We start from the raw sequence: 18,927 nt of genomic DNA, 5'->3' as shown, positions 1-18,927 counted from the left end.
CAAAAACCCATGAATTATGGATTTTCTTAACTGGTTACATGAAATCAATACAAGTATGCAAATTATCTCTTGGCATATAACACTAAGACTATTTATTTATTTATTTATTTTTTAATATCAAGTTGGAGGTTTTATTTATTTATTTATTTTTTTTAGGTACATTTTAACGAGAGGTAGCCATTAATGTTTAAAAATTCCATGGAAATTCCTTGTATATATAAAATAATTTCTGGCTAAATCATCGTAAAAATCACACACGCAACTTTTAAATGTAAACTAAACAAAATTGTGAGAAGGAAAAAGTCAAGTTTCTGTATTTGTTTAAATACAAAAGGAAGGAACTTAGCATTAAGCTAGGTTAATAGTAAGACAATGGTGTCCTATGAGAGAAAACGGAAATATCTTTTAATAAACGTATGTGAATGTATGCTTACGTTAAAATACCTCACCATATCCTATATGCAATTGTTGAAACGTCTGTATTCTAATCCTTCAAGGTTAACGTATGACATTGTACTTGGCTTTCGCTGCAATATTCGCTTTGGATGGAGTTTTTATTACCTGATTTCTTTTTGGACCAGTGACCATTAGAATGTCTCCTGACTGTGTATTTAAATAATACAAGCAGATAAACACACACTTCCACACACTGGCTTGTCTGTAGGTTTAAGATACATTCCTGAAATGACGCTTTGTTAGCTCCAAAGAGAGCGTCAATAGCACCGGAAAAAGAACGGCTTCGTGACGATCCGCTCGTTTTCTGTGAGCGCGACGGAAGGGTACATGCAAAAGATATAAATTAGCGTGATAAATATTAAACACAGACATTGACAAACGACAAGGACGTTAAACTTAACCTTTTCCTTTTCTTCCCTTACCGTGAAGACTATAAAAACAATACTGATAAATAATATTACAATGAAGTAGAAGGTAGAAGAAGCTGCCCTATGGATGATTAACCGTAATGATCTTCATTTATACCGTGTAGAAAAGTGACTTCATGAGGTATGAAATGCCGTTCAATCAAAAAATATTCACCTATATTACGCTATGATATTGAATGTTTCCTTGGTTAAATTTTTACTGATAACGTTTCGGAGGAAACGTTCGGATCCTGAATTCTACTCGAACAAACCTTAATGACACTGAGAAAAAGAGGGTAGAATAAAAGTACAGAGTTTCTGTAAAGCAGTGTATCAAAAGCAATCAAGAAAAGAAAATGTGCAAAAAAAAAAAAAAAAGATACTGGCTCTAATATTAAGAGATTTTGTATGTGTGTGGACTGTTTTCCCTCACTGCGCTGTGCCGGCCTCAGAAGCCTGGCTTCCCTGCTGCTCTTTGCTCAGTATGATGCTGATGAAGTCGTGCTCCTTCATGTGCTCCATCAGCTGTTCTTTACTGGTGGACTCGAAGCTGCAGACTGGGCAGCAGAAGAGCAGCACGCAGTATTCCAGGCCTGATGGTGGAACCCCGGTGCCTCCTTTCCTCACCAGCGCTCTCTGGGCTGAAGGAGGCGATGTTTTCTCCTTCTGGTTCAGGATGATGTATGGACGGTCTACAGATGGATCCGGGCCTGACTTTGAAGGCACGACTGGAGACCTTATGCCCAGGACAGAGAAATAGTGACAAAGATGAAACGGAAGATGTCCGAAAGGTTACTGTACATGTGTAATAGCTGTAAAATAAGTCAGCTGTGGACTGTTATTTTAAGAAAATTTATCCAATATACCACAACGCTCTTCCTTGAATTCTCAAATCTGACTGAGCAGAAGATTTATTCTCTACCCCAGTGGCTCTGACAGTCAGTCATTCATATTTGACTGAGAAATGTTACCGTTTCGCATTATCCTATTCACACGGACTTGTGTATTGGACACTAGACTTAATTAGGACTTGGTAGAAGTCAGAATGTCTTCTGCCACTGCAAAGAAAAATAGCAGGGATGGTAAGAGCAGCTAAACTCACCACCAAGACGATGAGTATTTTACAGCCATAAGCCAGTGATTACAATGTTTAATGTGTTAATGAAACATATAAAAAGTCTTTCCAGTCACCAGCTTTGCTCTCTTGCGCACTCACATGTTCGCACACTCTCTCGCTCACTCTCATTCACTCTCTCACACACACACACATAAAAAGCCTGTCATTTTACCAGGAAACCAGAAACTTCTTGTAAGTGTGTGCTTGACACTTCTTCCATAAATGTTAAATAAACCTCTCTGAACCCCATCTGCATCAAATATGAGAATGACTTTGTTTTAAATCTCATTATTATTTCTATTAGATTGTGTGGCTCGCCTGCTGTACGAGTCCCTGTGTACAAGCTGTTACTATAGAAACAATAATATATTCAAGAGCATCAATTTTAAATTGATATTTTCAGCCGGAACAACTAATGCTATTATATCAAATATAATACACATACTCCTGATCTGACCAATCATATTCGAGCACGCTGTGGTTTAATACATTTCATCAAAACGAGCTGCTCTATCGTCTGAATTTTGAGGATGTGCATAATATATATTTCCCTATATACTCTAACTACACCATGGACCACCTTCTATCCAGCAACTCGATTCAATTAAAGCATTATGGACTCTAATCAGGGCTCGCTGTAGAATTATGGGATTAAAGAGCAGACCTGTGCACACGTTTGATTGGCTTATTGGCACAATATAAGCTCAGGGATACACAATATATCAGCAAGCTCTAAGCGAACAGACAGCGGTAGCTCGCTGCTATTTCCGTATGTGTCAGTTTCACTTTGGAGAAACAGATGTCCGATCATTTCTCTTCTCCTTCCTCACTGACGAGTGTGGAATCCTAGCAGATGTGCCCACGTTTATTTCATATGCTTGCATACAGTACCGCAAAAAAAAAAATTCAGTGTTATAGTCTTCCAAGGGTCGTAGTAATGCTTAATTCCATGTTCGTAATCTTTATGTCAAAATTATGTTTATAATATTATGTATGTAGGATAGCTTTCCTACTGTGTAAAAATCCAAACTAACCATAGATGAGGATGATTAAAAAAAAAACAGACTTGTTAAATACAGCAAAATAGTCCCATCCACGAAGCAAAATTGCTTCATTGACCGGGGCAGAAAAATCATCTTGCTGAAATGAGGCAAGCAAAACAATTACCGAAGATAAATAAATGAACAAGCGTCTCCTTTCCCGTTGGCGCATTAAGCTACGTTCGCAAACGCGATGATTTTATCACTGCAAGTTGCCAGTCATTGTACTGTAAAGCCGCAGAAGGCGTTCCTACTATTGGTTGCCATGGCGATAACATTTATCAGTGGGTGATGCAACTAGCTTTACGAATCAGTACAATGAAACATTGTGGAGGGAAGTTTGGCATTTGGGTATAAAATTTCGACATTTACATTTTCAGCAGTTGGTAGACGTCCTTATCCAGAGTGGCTTACATTTTATCTAATTTTATTTAACTGAGCAATTAACGGCCTTGCTCAGGGGCCCAGCAGTGGCAGATTGGTGGACCTGGGATTCAAACGCACAACCTTCCAAGCAGAAGCCTAACACAGCATCATATCACCTAGATGAAAGAGAAACATCGCCGTGTGCTCTTTATCACGGATCACTTTTACCTGCCTTCACTCCCATTGCAAAAAGTCGCTTCATATCTGCATAAACTTTTCATATCGCTGGACACGCCCAAATCTAGTCTGAGACCGTTGCCATCGTTTCTATTCTTCAGAACTCACCAGCTCTCAGTTAAACTCAATGATCTCCTGTTGTTTTGTTGCTTCCAGTCATAGTGTGAGCGAACGTAGCTTTACACTGTCTTTTGTTCTGTCTCAAGTGGAATAGGTGTAAATCTCCACCAGACAGACAGACAGCAAGAATATCATACAGACAGTCTTATAATAAGAGAAACCAAACACCAACCGCGCTCAAACGCTCATTTAACTCCATCACGATCCTTTTCAGTTTAACTTGTGGGCTGGCTTATTGACTGTTCTCTGTTTCATGTTCTCTGTGGTAAGCGTGAGTAGAAATCAGATCTATTTGACTGGGTTCTATAAATATAAGCAAAACAGTAGTCAGATGGTCCAACTGCCCCGCACTAGATGCATCTCTACAATGCACTAGTTCCTCTGACGAATATACAAGCAACGAGAGTTCGTCGCTCTAGATGAGGGCGTCTGCCAAATGCTGTAAATGTAAGCATGAAAAAAAAACAAAATCCAAAACACCAAACCAGTCTTAACCTGTAGCAGAACAGTTCCTCAGAATAAGCTAGGGACTGATTGCAGAATATTGATCAATAAAGTAATCACAAAGGATTCAAGGTGACACTCACCGGCTGCTTTGAGACATGGCCTCGTTGATGGCCCTGTTCACTTGTTCGTAGTTATAGTTCTGATCCCCAGCATGTTTCCACATGTGGGACTTGAGGGATGGAGGATGACTGCACACGTATCCACAGAGGGAGCACCTGACATGGAACAGAATAGAATAAAAGCAGAATAAAATCAATTCTCGGTCTTCGCCTTCATCTATTATAGCTGTCTAGTTGGGGGGGGGCAGTGGACTACTGATCAGAAGGTTGCGAGTTCGAATCCCAGGTCCACTGTTGGGTCCCTGAGTAACCCTCAATTGCTCAGTTGTATAAAATGACATAAAATGTAAGTTTCTCTGGATAAGGGCATCTGCTAATTAACTACTTATTAGTTCACTAGCATGAAGTACTTCAGGCTAAACAACTAACTACAGGGAACAACAGAAGACCAGAATGAGTAAAAAAAAAATAAAACAGACAGAGGAACTGTGTAGCTGAGTTTCATCTTTACGCCGAATAAAATCAGTGTGTTACCTTATGCTGCGTCTCTATTTTTAGCCAGAAACTCTGCTGTATCGCTGTGACCTTCAGTTCAGCACATCTGTTCATTATGATTCATATCCACTTCATCTGCCTTCTAGCAAATTAAGATAAATTGCCAGAGGTGGACAAATGTTAAATTCATTAGCTAGCCCACCAGGCAAAGAAAAGCTCCCGCTCCCGTGCTGCCCGCTCCTGTGCACCGGTCGCCTGGAAACCTGATTGACTAGGATAAAAAGTGGTAGCTATCGTGATATAATAGCATGTGGTGAGTTAATTAGCTAGTAAAGTCCATTAAGTTGTCTGGGTGTTTGTCCAGGCTACTGATTCTAAACTTTGGTTATGTGATACAAGAGTGGGCAAAGATAGTGGCAATAAATACCATGGGAATGTTTCCCAGGAGTCTGTTTAATCGTGTAGAACGCCAAGCCTGGAACATCGAACCGATAAACTTTCACATAACACAATGAGAAAAGCTTTAGGTAAACAAAAGAAAGGCATCTGTTTGACCTGCCGCTCATGTAACATCATTAAGCAGCAGTACAGGACCGTAGAACAAATTCCCACGATTAGATGTGTCAGTTTGATTGACAGGAGCGAGGACGGCCATTCCTTCTACCCACACAGCAGAACCAATTATTTCCCTCTTGGAATCCCCAGTCATGGATAGTTATGTCAGGATTCACACTCTCCATCTCGCTAACATTAAAGTGAAAGCTTTGACTGTTGAGCCACTTGAGAGTTCAGGAGGATAAAAGCATTTGGCTTCTGTCTGCCGGCTCGCTGCCGTGTTGCTCACCTGTACTGCTCAAGCAGCTGCACAGCCTGGTGCTCCTGTGGGTGTCTCTTCATGTGGCTCTTCAGGCTGTTCATGTTGGTGGTGGCGAAGTCGCAGCTGCAGCACCTGTGGCAGATCACAGTGGACATATAAAAACAGTTCTGAAAGCAGGAAACAGGAAAACCACCTCTCTCTAGTCCCTAACAACAGAGTAGCGACTCCTCCCGGTGTGAATTTTTATTTGATGTGTGCTTATTTGTAAGGCTGGCTGGGATGTGTACAATCACCCCACAGCTCTGCATGTAAAGTAAGAAGCCATTTGTATGGAGTCTGAGCTCAAAGAGTGGTGTTCAGGCAAGTGTTAGTTGAAAGGGGCGCACATCTCTGAGGGGCTGTTTGAAGTAGGCGTAGGTTAGAGGAGCAGAACGGCTGAAAGACAACTCCACGCACTCAAAGAGGCCCCGCTGAGAGCTGGAGAACGTACAAGTGTGTGTATTTGTGTGTGTGTGTGTGGACATATCTTTCACACCCACACCTAATACCATGGAAAGCGTTCTGCTGTCTTACACTAAGTGAATCACATAAATGCGTCAGATAAATTAAACTTAAGCTTTACTGCCCTCTGGTGGTTAAAAGCTGATATAGCAGTTACATACTCTTCGCCACCATATGAACCCCCAGCAAAAAGGATTTAATGGGTTTCATTTGCAATGCACCCACTTGATGAATGCTTTAATTTTTTCTGCTATAGAGGACAGGAAATCACCGTGCTGTCTGCCACTTCCAGCGTGTCCCACTCAAAGCACAGTGCTCAGGCGAGTGCTAGTTGAAAGGGCTACGCATCTCTGAGGGGCTGTTTGAAGTAGGCGTAGGTGAGAGAAGCAAAATGGCCGAGAGATGTCTGCATGCATAAAGAGGCCCTGCTAAGAGCCGGAGAACGAGATCCACTATGCGTGTTTGTGTGAGCGATCTTTCTTTCTACATCTAAAACCACACTGTTTTAATCATGACCATGTTTTTTTTTTTTTCATTTATTTGTTTCAGTAAATTTATCATCCTGGTTAAAGGTTGTGTTCGATCTGAAGCCAAGTGAGGCAGGAATACGCACCGGATGCAATGCTAGCTTCCTCAATTTATAAAAATATACTCAAGCTCAGCTAAAGTGGAGAACTGGAGAACAAGTCTTTATATGGCTTTAAAACTTGTTTTTAGTTGGCTTAATGTAAATATTTTTCCAAATACATCCATTTAATTCATTAATTAACTGAAACTTGATCATTTAATTAGAAATGATTGTATAAAGTAAATAACTCCCCAACACCTGAGCCATTTTCATGCATTTCTACCACTTTATAAGCTACACCACGCTTTATATATGAAATTAAGGCTTTACTGCCCCCATGTGGTTGAATGCTGCAATTACACAAATACACACTCACCCTGAGAGACCTGGTGAAAACGATTTAACGGATTTAATCTTCACTTCACCTTGTAAACGCTTAGGGATGCCGTGATTTTTGGGAGTTATATTTGCATGTGCTGATCTATTGGCTTAACAGAAAAAAGCAAAAAAGTTTCCCAGTGTAGCTGAGCGATCTGAGACACACCTGTAGGGCTTGTCGGAGCTGTGAATCCTGCGATGATTCCGCACTCCGACGTAGGTAGAGCTGGTATAATCACACATATCGCATTTATACACTTTATGCTCGCTGACACAATCTGCAGGAAAAATACACACACACAGACATGAGCACCATTATACAGGGCTTCGGGATAGAGGAGGATTTTTAGAAGCCCCTGAATGTTAGAAATGTTTATGTGGACAGGATAATATGCAATAAATCATTTAAATACAGCACAAGTCCATCATTAGATGATAGGTAGATTATTTAATTGTTGAGTGTGCTGGTCCTCAAAGAAAGTGGTAAGAATTAGCCTGGAAGAACATTTCACTACATGTACTCTGTGTATAATTGTGTATGTGACTGACTTTAAAAATGTTTCTTCCAGTTTGAGAGGCAAACCACCAGTTACCAGGACTAGAAATCTAATGAGCAGCAGTCCTGGACAATATGTGGTAGCTTTGTGGTTAAGGTGTTGGACTACTGATTTGAAAGGTTGTGAGTTCAAATCCCAGGTCCGCCAAGCTGCCACTGCTGGGCCCCTAAGCAAGGCCCTTAACACTCAGCTGTATAAAATAAAGTCGCTCTGGATAAGGACGTCTGCCAAACGTCAGACCAAAGCATTCTTCAATTTGGTCAGAAGGTGCTGATTAATGTTCTACAACAACACTGCTCAAACTGTAGGCTCGTATAGGAAGAACTAATTCACAGGTACCTGTAAGTGGAGTTTTTTTGTTTTTTTTTATGGTTTCCAATGTCAGCCCTTGAGCAGATTTCAGTCACAGTCTTCAGGACATTGTTTTCTCACTAACCTGAATGGTTGGTTTCTGACCACCAGAAATTTAACTCCCTTTATGTGGGCTCACTTGCAGCAGAAAAGCATGAAGAAAACCAACCCTAGTCTTTGTCAATGGGGGAAAAAAAACACATTACAGACTGCTATAATGGTCTCACCCTCTTCAGTCATCTTCTCAGACTCGTCTATGTTCGCTTTGCTTTCGCCAACAGGCGTGAGGGCCACTGCGGCGTCGCTTATCCCGTGTTGCTCTCTCTCGTGGTTTCTCAGCTGACTCTGAAAGAGGTACAAACAAATAAATAAATAAATAAATAAATAAATAAATAAATAAATAAATAAATCGGAAAATCCATCACAGGCAGCGTATTAAGAATTGTGCAGTGAAGAGAAAAGTCTCTATATTTAGAAATGGCAAACTTTATAATAGGATTAGCTTCCAGTCCTGTGCACAGGGCTTGGACAGCTTCTTTGCACAGAGCTTTACGCATTATTTTAGCACTTTCAAGGTAATCACACAAATGAACTATTCAACTCAATAAAGTCTTAAAAGGAAGTAGGAAGGAAAGAAAGGGAGAAATGCCATATTGTCAACTTTAAGTAATAAAACAATTGGCATTTTGCAGGTTATTGTGAATGGAATAGAATAGAATTATACAACCCATGCAAAGGGATGTTTGTAATGTATAAATTGGTGCTTGTAATTCATTATGACAGTGATTTGCTCTTTAGTCTGAAAAATCCCAACAGCATTTAATTATAATCATAATATTAAATATGCTTTTTGTCTTTTATCTGTTAAATAATGCACCAACATTACACCAGCTGTCATTTTGTAAGCTGCTATGTTTTTCCTCTGTCTTTTAATGTCGGTGTAGGCAAAGTGCACCAACTTTTTGTGTGTTATTGTTACCGCTACCCCAATAACTTTCATGTTCCAGCCAATTTGAGCTGCTCATAATAGTGCCATCATTTGATAGTGATTGAACGAATCAGAGATCTGTCAGTGCTTTTCCATTCCACACACTGTTATTCAAAAATCAAAAAACAAGCAAAGAATTCTCAGAATAAAGCACCATACAACCCTTAAAAACATGACACAAAAGATAGAATTATATGCATGAACCCTGAAGAAGCAGAAAAATTCAATATATCCAGCAGGAAGAAAACACCACAGATGGCAGAATTCGAATGTGGTGTGTGCACTTGACATAGTTGGAGGTCATGCATTGTTGGCAACTTTTGTTCTTCAATCCCCATGGCAGATTAAAAAAAAAGCAAAGAATTTGTGTAAAATTTGGGTTTTTGAATGGAAAAACTATGCTAGAGGGACTATGCAAGAACAAGCTATTCAAGACCACTGAATCCTGTATCTTCCAAAAAAAAAAAGAGGGCAGGTCAAATCAACATCTATACAGTTATAACTTTTTTGGACATTAGCAAATGTGGCATACTGCTAATTTGTGAAGGAAGGAAGGAAGGAGGGAAGGAAGGAAGGAAGAAAAAGAAAAAGAAAGAAAGAAAGAAAGAAAGAAAGAAAGAAAGAAAGAAAGAAAGAAAGAAAAACAGACAAAAAACAAGACAGACAGACAGAACAAAAGAGACAGAAAGAAAAAGGGAAAGACAGAAAGAGACAAAGATAGAAAGACAGACAGAAAGACCGTCAGACAGACAGAAAGAAAGACAAAAAGAAAGAGAAAGACAGAAAGAAAAACAGACAGAAAACAAGACAGACAGACAGAACGAAAGAGACAGAAAGAAAAAGAGAAAGACAAAGAGACAAAGATAGAAAGACAGACAGAAAGAGAGACAGACAGACAGAAAGACTGTCAGACAGACAGACAGAAAGAAAGAAAGAAAGAAAGAAAGAAAGACTCCTATTCCTATGCAATATTAGTATGATAATCAGTAAAATTCAGGAAAAAAAAGTCTTAAAAACTGGAGACCAAGGTTCAATACGTTATTATCGTTTAGTAACATGCTGTAATTTATCTTCTGTTTTTTCCATTGGCATTGTAATCATGGATTGAATAAGCAGTCAGTATGGGTATATTTAGGGTGCATTTATAAACAAATATCAATTAATACGTGTTAACAATGTTAACTAACGAAGCAAATAATATTAGGTAAGGGTTTTTTTTTATAAAGCATTAGTACTGCATTTGAAAGATTAGTTTTGATGGTTATGACTTTTTAATCTTACTCAAGTAAATTTGTACAGACACATGGGGGCTGGGTTCTGGCCCAAACAGAATCCGGCTCTGCGTCTAATCTAATTGACTCCCCGCTGTTCTGGGAAGTGCTGCTCTGAGCTTTCTCTAATAAATCTGAGTACTTATATACGCTTAGATTAAAAGCAGCTTTCAGGAGCAATTACTTGGTTGAAAACTTCATAGTTGAACTTGAAGTCATCCAACGCACGTTTTAAAATCAAGCATTTCTCTCGATTATTTAATAATAGATTACTCGACATTGTCCACATTTGCATTTTCCCCCCTGTGGAACCACAATCGGGTGAAAGTGTAGGTATTTCAGTGGCTTTGTCACATCAGAAAATCTGCATGTTATGACCTACACATGCTGCATGGTTTTCATTTGCATATTGGAACGTGATAGGCTGTGACATTTTATGATGTAATAACATTTCTTTCAAGGAAGCAGTGACCATTTGTGTATTTTGACCAGTGCTGTGAATTATATCCACACTAAAATTTCATGTTTAAAAAAAACAAAAACAATATTGTTTCTCAGATAGATTCTTCGGATAGTTCAGATCTAGAACCCTAAGGTTCTTCACTTACTAAAAGCTTCTACATGGAAGGCTGAAATGTAGGGCTCTAACACAGAACCTTAAAAGTTCCCCTGCAAAACTAGCAATAAAACCTTTAGGAATCTAAATTTTAGATCTTTTATTAGAACTGTAATTTAAGGGAGTAGTAAAGGTCTTCTATGTTACTATTTGGTATAAAACTTCATGCACAATCACCTTATAGTGGAAAATCTCGGTGCAGTGCTTGCACTGGTACATGCGGCTCTTGCGGTGGTGGATCATATGGCTCTCCAGATCCTTGCTGTCCAAGGCAACATGCTCGCAAATTGGGCATTGGTAAGGCTGCCTCTGCCTGTGAACACGGAGGTGCTGCTTCACATAGCCCTTGTTTCCACTGCTGTAAAGGCAGAGACGGCAGCGGTAGGGTCTGTCACTCCCTGCAACGTACTCCACCAGATCGGCTTCTGTGGTGGACGAATCGCCCGCCACATCCACCTCTCCTGTAGCCATACTGCCATTCAGAATCTGCGAATTGTCCTGTAGCTCCCTTAGAATGTCTTCATCGGAGGCATTCTGATCTGACCTTTCTCGCAGTCGTTCAATGACAGTCAGTAAAGACATGCTGATCCCAGCTTTTGAAGGTCCTTCCAACATTAATTCTTCCCTGGAACCCTGGCTGAGGTTCAAAAGCGTTGTTGACCCTTGCATCCCAGCTACCAGCTCTGCTGAAGGTACCTTTGCATTGGATACAGCAGAAGCAGCAGACAAATCAAGTATTTTCTGGCCTGTGTCAGAGATCACACTCGAAGTACCCTTAACAGTGGACTTGCTAAGCTCTGGAGCTCTCAATGGCATAGCCACAAGGGCTTCAGCTGCCAAAGAGTGCAACCGCAAGCACTCAGAGTGTGTCCTTCTACGAGCTGGAGGCAATATGTCCTCTGGAGGTGGATCAATCTCCTGACTCTCCATTTCCTGATGCTCATCGCTGTCATCCCAGTCAATCACAACCTGCTCCTCACAGTACAAGGGGCGAGATTGGCTCTCAATTCCCACTTCCTGGGAAGCTAGTAATCCAGACACCTCTGGGCTGAGGAGCAGAGGTTTGCTGGCTACAGGTTCTTCGGGGCAGGGCAGCCTCTCCACAATGACGTTGACATGGCCGGCACTGTTACCAGTGGAGCTGATGATCTTCTGTACTGAAGACAACAAGCTGTCAGTGTTCGTCTGCTGGTTTTCCGTCTCCAACTCCAGCTCCATTTGTGCCTCAGGAGTCACTTGAACCTCTCCTGGGGGCTCCTCAGACGGAGCTCCTTCGACAGAGAAAACACTCTGCATGGGGTTTTTAAGTTCCTCCACTCTCTCTGATTCCATATCACCCTTGCATTTCACACTTGCTGATGCACACAATTCTAGCTGAATGGAAGAAGCATTGCGTAGAATCTGAGCTTGTTCTCCAACAGGTGCGAGAACCACAACAGCCTCCTGCTTTTTACACTGCTCTAAAGATGGGTTGCTGCTTAGGGTATATAAAGGGTGAGCCTCATTCTGATCAGCATCATCTTCGAATATAGGATATGAGCAATCGACCAAGCCAGCATGTTTCCATGCATGCGTTTTCAAATTGCGCTGCTGCCCACATTCATAACTGCAAATCAAGCAGTGATACCGACCTTGCTCGTATCTGTACCACTTCTTGGGGGTTCCTGGCGTTTTCTCTGATTCAGGCTCAGATTTCATGGTGGAGTATCCCATCCTACCCTGCAGATTTCCTTTTACTGATCCAGTCTGCTGATCTGCAGAAGATCTCTTGGTGCTGTCACCCTCCTCATAGTGATGCCTGATATGTGCCTCCAGCTCCTCCTGATGGTTGGAAGTAAAGCAACACTCTGAGCACATGAGAATAAGGTCATTGTGCTGCTCATCATGCTGCTTCATGTGCTCTTTCAAAGCATTCAGTGTGGGAGAAATAAAGCGACATAGGCTGCACTGGTAACAGGCAACCATGGGGGCACTTCTGTTAATCGGTTCCTGCTTTGTGATCGGCACCGGTGCACAAGCGAGATCCTGGCAGTCTTCTCCATACTCCCTGGTTCTTTTAGATGGTGAAACCCCGCCGCTGCCTTCTCTGCTATCCGCCACCATTACTGAGGCGCAGGTCATGGAAGGACGCTTCTTCCCAGAAAGAGTGCATCGCCTTGGCCTTTTCTCCACTATCTTACTCAGCTTCTCGATCACCTGGATGAGAGAATCTGCAGCCTGCTTGTGCTGCTCCTGCTCTTCTGCCACATCATGAATGTATGAATCAGGGGTGAAGACATCCTGATGATCCCTGGAACAAGGGACTAGGATGGCAACACCACTGCTATCCTCCATACCTACGTACATCAAAAACAATACATCTATGAAATTTCCCAATTGATGAACATCAAGTTAAATGTATAAAAGCATTCATAAAAAGAATACGAGCCTCAAAGTGAATCATTTCTTTTAAGCCAAATGCAGGATGTAGGAGGAATTGGGAAGTAAGCAAAAATTATACAGCAATAATGCTACACTTACTTTGCCAACTTAGCAGGGGTGTCATATAAAACCTTCAGTGTGAGAGATGAGCTGCGTCGCATATAAAGGATATTATTTGAGTCTAGATTGCACCTTTTTTTTCCTTCTCACTATTTTTTTTTTAATTTCCAAGGTGACTGTGTGAAGTGAGGAGGAAAGTTATATGATGGCTCTGTGCTCGACTTTATTTTGCTCGGTTTGTGAGGTGTTCTGAAAACATTTGTCATCCTTGCACATTAATTAATCCAAAGAATAAAAACCTGCATAATTGTGCCTCAGTTAGATAGCTGTGGTGTAGCATATATGTGGTGTGATGTGATTTTGGAACATGCAGTGTGTATTATTTATTACTATACTATACTATATTATTATACTAGCTGGTTGAAGCTGACTCGACCCCCAGATGTGCTCTGAGCCCCAAGTTCCTAAGAAGCTATGTTTATGCAAAGAAAGAATTTAATTGTACTCTACTCTATATGACAAAAAGGGCGTCTTCTATCAAAATGAAAACATTTGTTTTGTCAAGCAGGTGCAGGATTTTTTTTTCTTCTGATGCTCGAACCTACTGATCCACCTGGCAACAATGGAAAAAAGTGAAAATCGAGATACTAAATCTGCTTGTTCCAGATGGCTGAGCAAGTGAAATATCCGCCCGTGTTTAACAATACACTGGAATAAATGTTTAATATTTTATGTTATGTATAAATATATGCCTTTGAGCACTCTAAAGAAATTAAATCAATGTGCCTATTATCCTTGTGATTTACTAAAGTAATTACTTCAGCTAGTACAACTTCTGCCAGGCCCCTGCTGTTCAGTGATTTATTTACATTTAAAAGATTTAACAGATGCCCTTATCCGGAGTGACTTACAATTATCTTGTTTTTCATATAACTGAGCATTTAAGGTTGCTCAAATGCCCAGCAGTGGCAACTCGGGGCCGGGATTAGAACTCACAACCTTCCGATCAGAAGTTCGATGTCTTACCACACCTGAATGGTGTTACAGTCAATATACGTGTCCAGATTTTATTTTTTTTCCCCTTCAAACTTGAATATTTCTTGTTTAGTTACACAAATGATGGAACATTTCATTAGACAGTTTTTTTAAGTAGTAAATGATCTCTTGTGGTTGTAATACCACAATTACAGTAGACAGTGTGTGTTCTCACAACACACAAATCGAAACACTCCGATTCTTACTCCAAATGCTAACAATACATGACTGTATCTACAACAGCTAAGGTCAGCACTTGACAAACGTGAACATCATTCATTAGTTACTGCCTAGGAGAAGTCAGCTGTTTGGCCTTAAGAGGCGTTTGACCCCAAGCAGGTCAGCTAGAGCCTGGTTTAAAATACCCAACGCTATTATAGCATGTCTGTGATTTATCATATTGCAGGAATGGTTTTGTGGCGTACGACTTCTGCCCACACTAAAGCAAGCAGGGACTACTGTTACATTTGGTTTTAGGGTGTGAACTGTTTGCACCTGAATGGTTAATACACTTTAGATAAGCCGTCATTATTTATTGGCCAAGTGCGGTCACTTTGTAATCCGGAGGAAAAGTTTAGTTCCTTCACTTTCCCTATCTGACCACAAACCATTCCTCAACTTCTGCTTTCCTTGGGACAGTGGTGTGAAAGCAGGATTTCACTTCCTAATATATACACACACACACGTGTATCATAAACACACATGGACCAAAATAGAGCCAGTAAAAAGCCAGAGAGTTTTATTGGATTCAGCTTAAAGGTGGTTGAATTTGAGCAGTATTTAGTGAATGGAGCAGTTCAATATGTTTTAGGTCTAATGTATGTATGTGTGTGTGTGTGTTTTGGTTTAGGCCAACATGACAGCATGGAAGAGTTTTATTACTAACATATACATTTTGGTTGTCTTACAATAGTTGAAGTGTGTTTCTTAACTGCACTAAAAGGACCAAATACAGAATACATTAATAAAATGGGTCAGGTCTGCTAAAAATAATTTCCAAAGATATGTACATATTATATCTGACAAGGTGGATACGCAGAACATGTCTGGTGAGGTTTAAAAGAAATGGGATGAATTTCAGGATGTGATTGATTAAAGTTAACGCTTCAACAGTTTTCTGCTCTGAACAACACGACGTCCCTAATAACCGTGGAGGTTTTTATGCCTTCTCTATACGACGTGTGGGACACACGCATGGCGAGACCCTGGCTGTATTCCGAACGGCTCCACACTCCCTATATAGGCGCACTACATAGGGCACGACGGACCAGCGTATACCATAAAAGTAGTGCACTACTTTCAAAGAATGAACGCGATTGGGACTCAGTCCGTCTCTCACACTGAAGCCCTATGGAAAATAAGACACTTAAACCATTGGCGTTGTTTAATAAATAGCTCGGAATCATGCGACTTTCATTAGCAGGCAGTCCGAGTTACTTACTGATGCAGCAACTCTGAGTGATCTTTGGCCCCCGGCGCTCGTGATTCGCAGGTTTTACTCTCAGGCAGTAAAAAAAAAAAAGTATCTTACTTTTTTTCTCACGCTGTGCTCAAAATGGCGAGAATGGAGCGTGGATCACGTGACACTTCTTGGTCAGGTGACCGCACAGGAATGAGAACGTGACGTCAACCACGATGTAGCGTGTTGTTTACCCCACCCACCTGTTTTCCAACAAGTCCCGCCTCCGCCTTTTTAACTCGCCTGTCATTGGACAGTGAAAACGTGCTTGTTACCCATGATCCAATCCCAGAGCAGGCAGGTCACGTACGCCCTCTAGCTGTAATACGGTATAACACACTTGATTAAACGACACACCATAATTACAAATCATTATGTATAGGGTATTAGATTATGTGTGCAAAGGTTTTTGTTTTGGTTAAACAGAGGACACAACAGAAGATCATTATTCCTTTATTTTCTTTTATCATTAACCAATTAGAATCACAAGCATGCTTACATTAGTTTTCTTTCTTTCTTTCTTTCTTTCTTTCTTTCTTTCTTTCTTTCTTTCTTTCTTTCTTTCTTTCTTACACCTTTAATAAAACAGAAAAATTGCATCCATCAAACAAAGTATATGCAAATTTAACTGAAGCATATTACATCCACTGACCAGGCTTAACATTATGACCACCTGCCTAATATTACAGCCCTAAAATACAGCCCTGATCCGTCGAGGCATGGACTCCACTAGATCCCTGAAGGTGTGCTGTGATATCTGGCACCAAGATGTTAGCAGCAGATCCTTTAAGTCCTGTAAGTTGCAAGATAGGGCCTCCATGTATCGGACTTGTTTGTCCAGCACATCCCACAGATGCTCGATTGGATTGAGATCTGGGGAATTTGGAAGCCAAGTCAACAAGCTTGTTGTTGGGCTCATCAAACTATTCTTGAACCATTTTTGCTTTGTGGCACAGCGCATTATTCTGCTGAAAGAGGCCGTACACATCAGGGAAATACCATTTCCATGAAAGGGTGTACATGGTCTGCAGCAATGCTTAGGTAGGTGGTACATGTCAAAGTAACATCCACATGGATGGCAGGACCCAAGGTTTCCCAGCAGAACATTGCCCAAAGCATGACACTGCCTCTGCCGGCTTGTCTTCTTCACATAGAGCATCCTGGTGCCATGTGTTCCCCATGAAAGCGATGCACATGCACCTGGACATCCACGTAATGTAAAAGATAGTAAAACATGATTCATCAGACCAGACCACCTTCTTCCATTGCTTCATGGTCCAGTTCTGATGCTCATGTGCCCATTGTTGGCGTTTTTGGTAGTGCACAGGGGTCAGCATGGGCACCCTGACTGGTTTGTGGCTATACAGCCCCATACGCAACAAACTGTGATGAACTGTGTATTCTGTGTATACACCTTTATACCAAAACCAGCATTAACGTCTTCAGCAATTTGAGCAACAGTAGCTCATCTGTTGGATCTGTTATTCACTTGACCTGTCAGTGGTCATAATGTTATGTACTTCTTGAATACATCACCTCCAGTCTGTTGTCTATTTTGATGAAATAGAAATACTAGAAAAAGCTGTCACTGTACAAATCCATACTATAAATTCTTACTATATCTACTTTTGTCAATAACATAATAAATAAATATATAAATAATAAATAAATTTTTGTTAGTTGTAAAATTATATTATTGACAACAACTTAAGTGAAAAGTAGATTTTTTGAAATATTTATAGACATTGTGCATTTAAAGACATTGTGCATTTGACCTTGCATGGACTTTATAGTTTTATGCAAAACCTTATGATCATTTTTAGCTTGGAGTGTCACCTGAACATGTGCTTCAATAAATAATCTACCTTCAGTTGGGTAAAAGATCATAATGCATCCATTATATCTATTAGAACATAGTGAACAGAGCATTAATCTTGTCGAACCAAGATGTGTCAAGGCTGTGCGTTGTACTTCCAGTTTACACACAAATGCGTATATGTGTGGTAAATGACGTCCTTGTCCCCATGCCGAGTTCCTGAGAAAACATCTGTCTTCCTCTGTGAAGAATGCACGGACTTAAAGAATTAGAAAACAACGTCTGTAACTCTTAAGACATATGTTGGGCTCGTTTGGGAAATGGAACTTCCTTGCGTGATTCACAGTAGTAAGTCTGTTTTTTGTCATCATCTTTTGGCATTTTGACATACTGTACAAGAGGCATTGTTGGACAGAGAAGGCAAGTGGGCTACATTTTCCAGAAGCAGTGCAGCACAAAGTGATACAGTGAACATTAAATTAAACTGTTTTTCTTGACGATTTTGAGAAACTGAGCTCTAAATCAGATCCATTTACAGGTCAAAGTACAACACCAACTCTAATTCACAATTTAACCATCACCAAGCCTTATAATTATGCTGAGTTTAAAAGCTCAGGCTGGGGATAGAGCCAAGACAGAAAGAGGTATACAAATGCCTGAAAGGAAGAAACTAGGCAAATCTATTTTTCTCAGCTCTGTGCATGAATCTAAAGTGTCTTTGAAATATTCTGATTATTGAAGGTGTAAAAAAAACCCCACAACAAAATCCTGGGGACAGTGAGCATCACTATTCATTTCTATTCAACTATTTTTAATGTCAGATCAACATTACACGTCAGTTGACAAGGCCATACACTCACATTGAACTGGGAATGTAATTTGTGTGTTTTAAAAAGATCTCTGCAGTTATTTAACAGCATTTAACACAAAATAAATACAACCAGTTGACCACTTTGTTTCACAGTGGCTAGCAAAAATAAATAGTCATGCAACCATTATTATACGGTATAAGTTATTCTGGGAAAATACACCATATGCTGTATGTGAATCTCATTATATAACCTCAAATACTCCATATGCTCTCTGTTAACCTCATCATATAACCTCAAATACTCCCTATGCGCCATGTTAACAAAATCAGACAAGACTGAGACCACAATGTAACATCAGGTACCTAGTCATAGCATACACAAGGAAATTAGAGCTCTATCTCTGAGCTACAGTGCAACCCCTCAGGACCGGTGAATGTGATTAGGCCTCTGTCACAGGCCCTCCTGTGCCGCAA

General features: G+C 40.4%; 1 protein-coding gene across 1 annotated transcript; it reads right to left on the bottom strand.

Annotated features, from left to right (window-relative positions):
• Positions 1-508: 508 nt before the first annotated feature.
• On the bottom strand, positions 509-15,959 carry znf507 (zinc finger protein 507). Its single transcript, XM_058382163.1, has 7 exons — positions 15,809-15,959; positions 11,029-13,187; positions 8,204-8,321; positions 7,235-7,346; positions 5,649-5,753; positions 4,331-4,465; positions 509-1,599 (listed from the first exon to the last, which is right to left on the bottom strand). Exons 2-7 carry the CDS (start codon positions 13,183-13,185, stop codon positions 1,293-1,295), a joined length of 2,934 nt encoding a protein of 977 aa, XP_058238146.1. The 5' UTR covers positions 13,186-13,187; positions 15,809-15,959; the 3' UTR covers positions 509-1,292.
• Positions 15,960-18,927: the final 2,968 nt, after the last annotated feature.

Source organism: Hemibagrus wyckioides, linkage group LG27, assembly GCF_019097595.1.
Source record: "Hemibagrus wyckioides isolate EC202008001 linkage group LG27, SWU_Hwy_1.0, whole genome shotgun sequence".
Classification (NCBI taxonomy): Eukaryota; Metazoa; Chordata; class Actinopteri; order Siluriformes; family Bagridae; genus Hemibagrus; species Hemibagrus wyckioides.
This window is presented reverse-complemented; position numbering and strand designations above follow the sequence as displayed.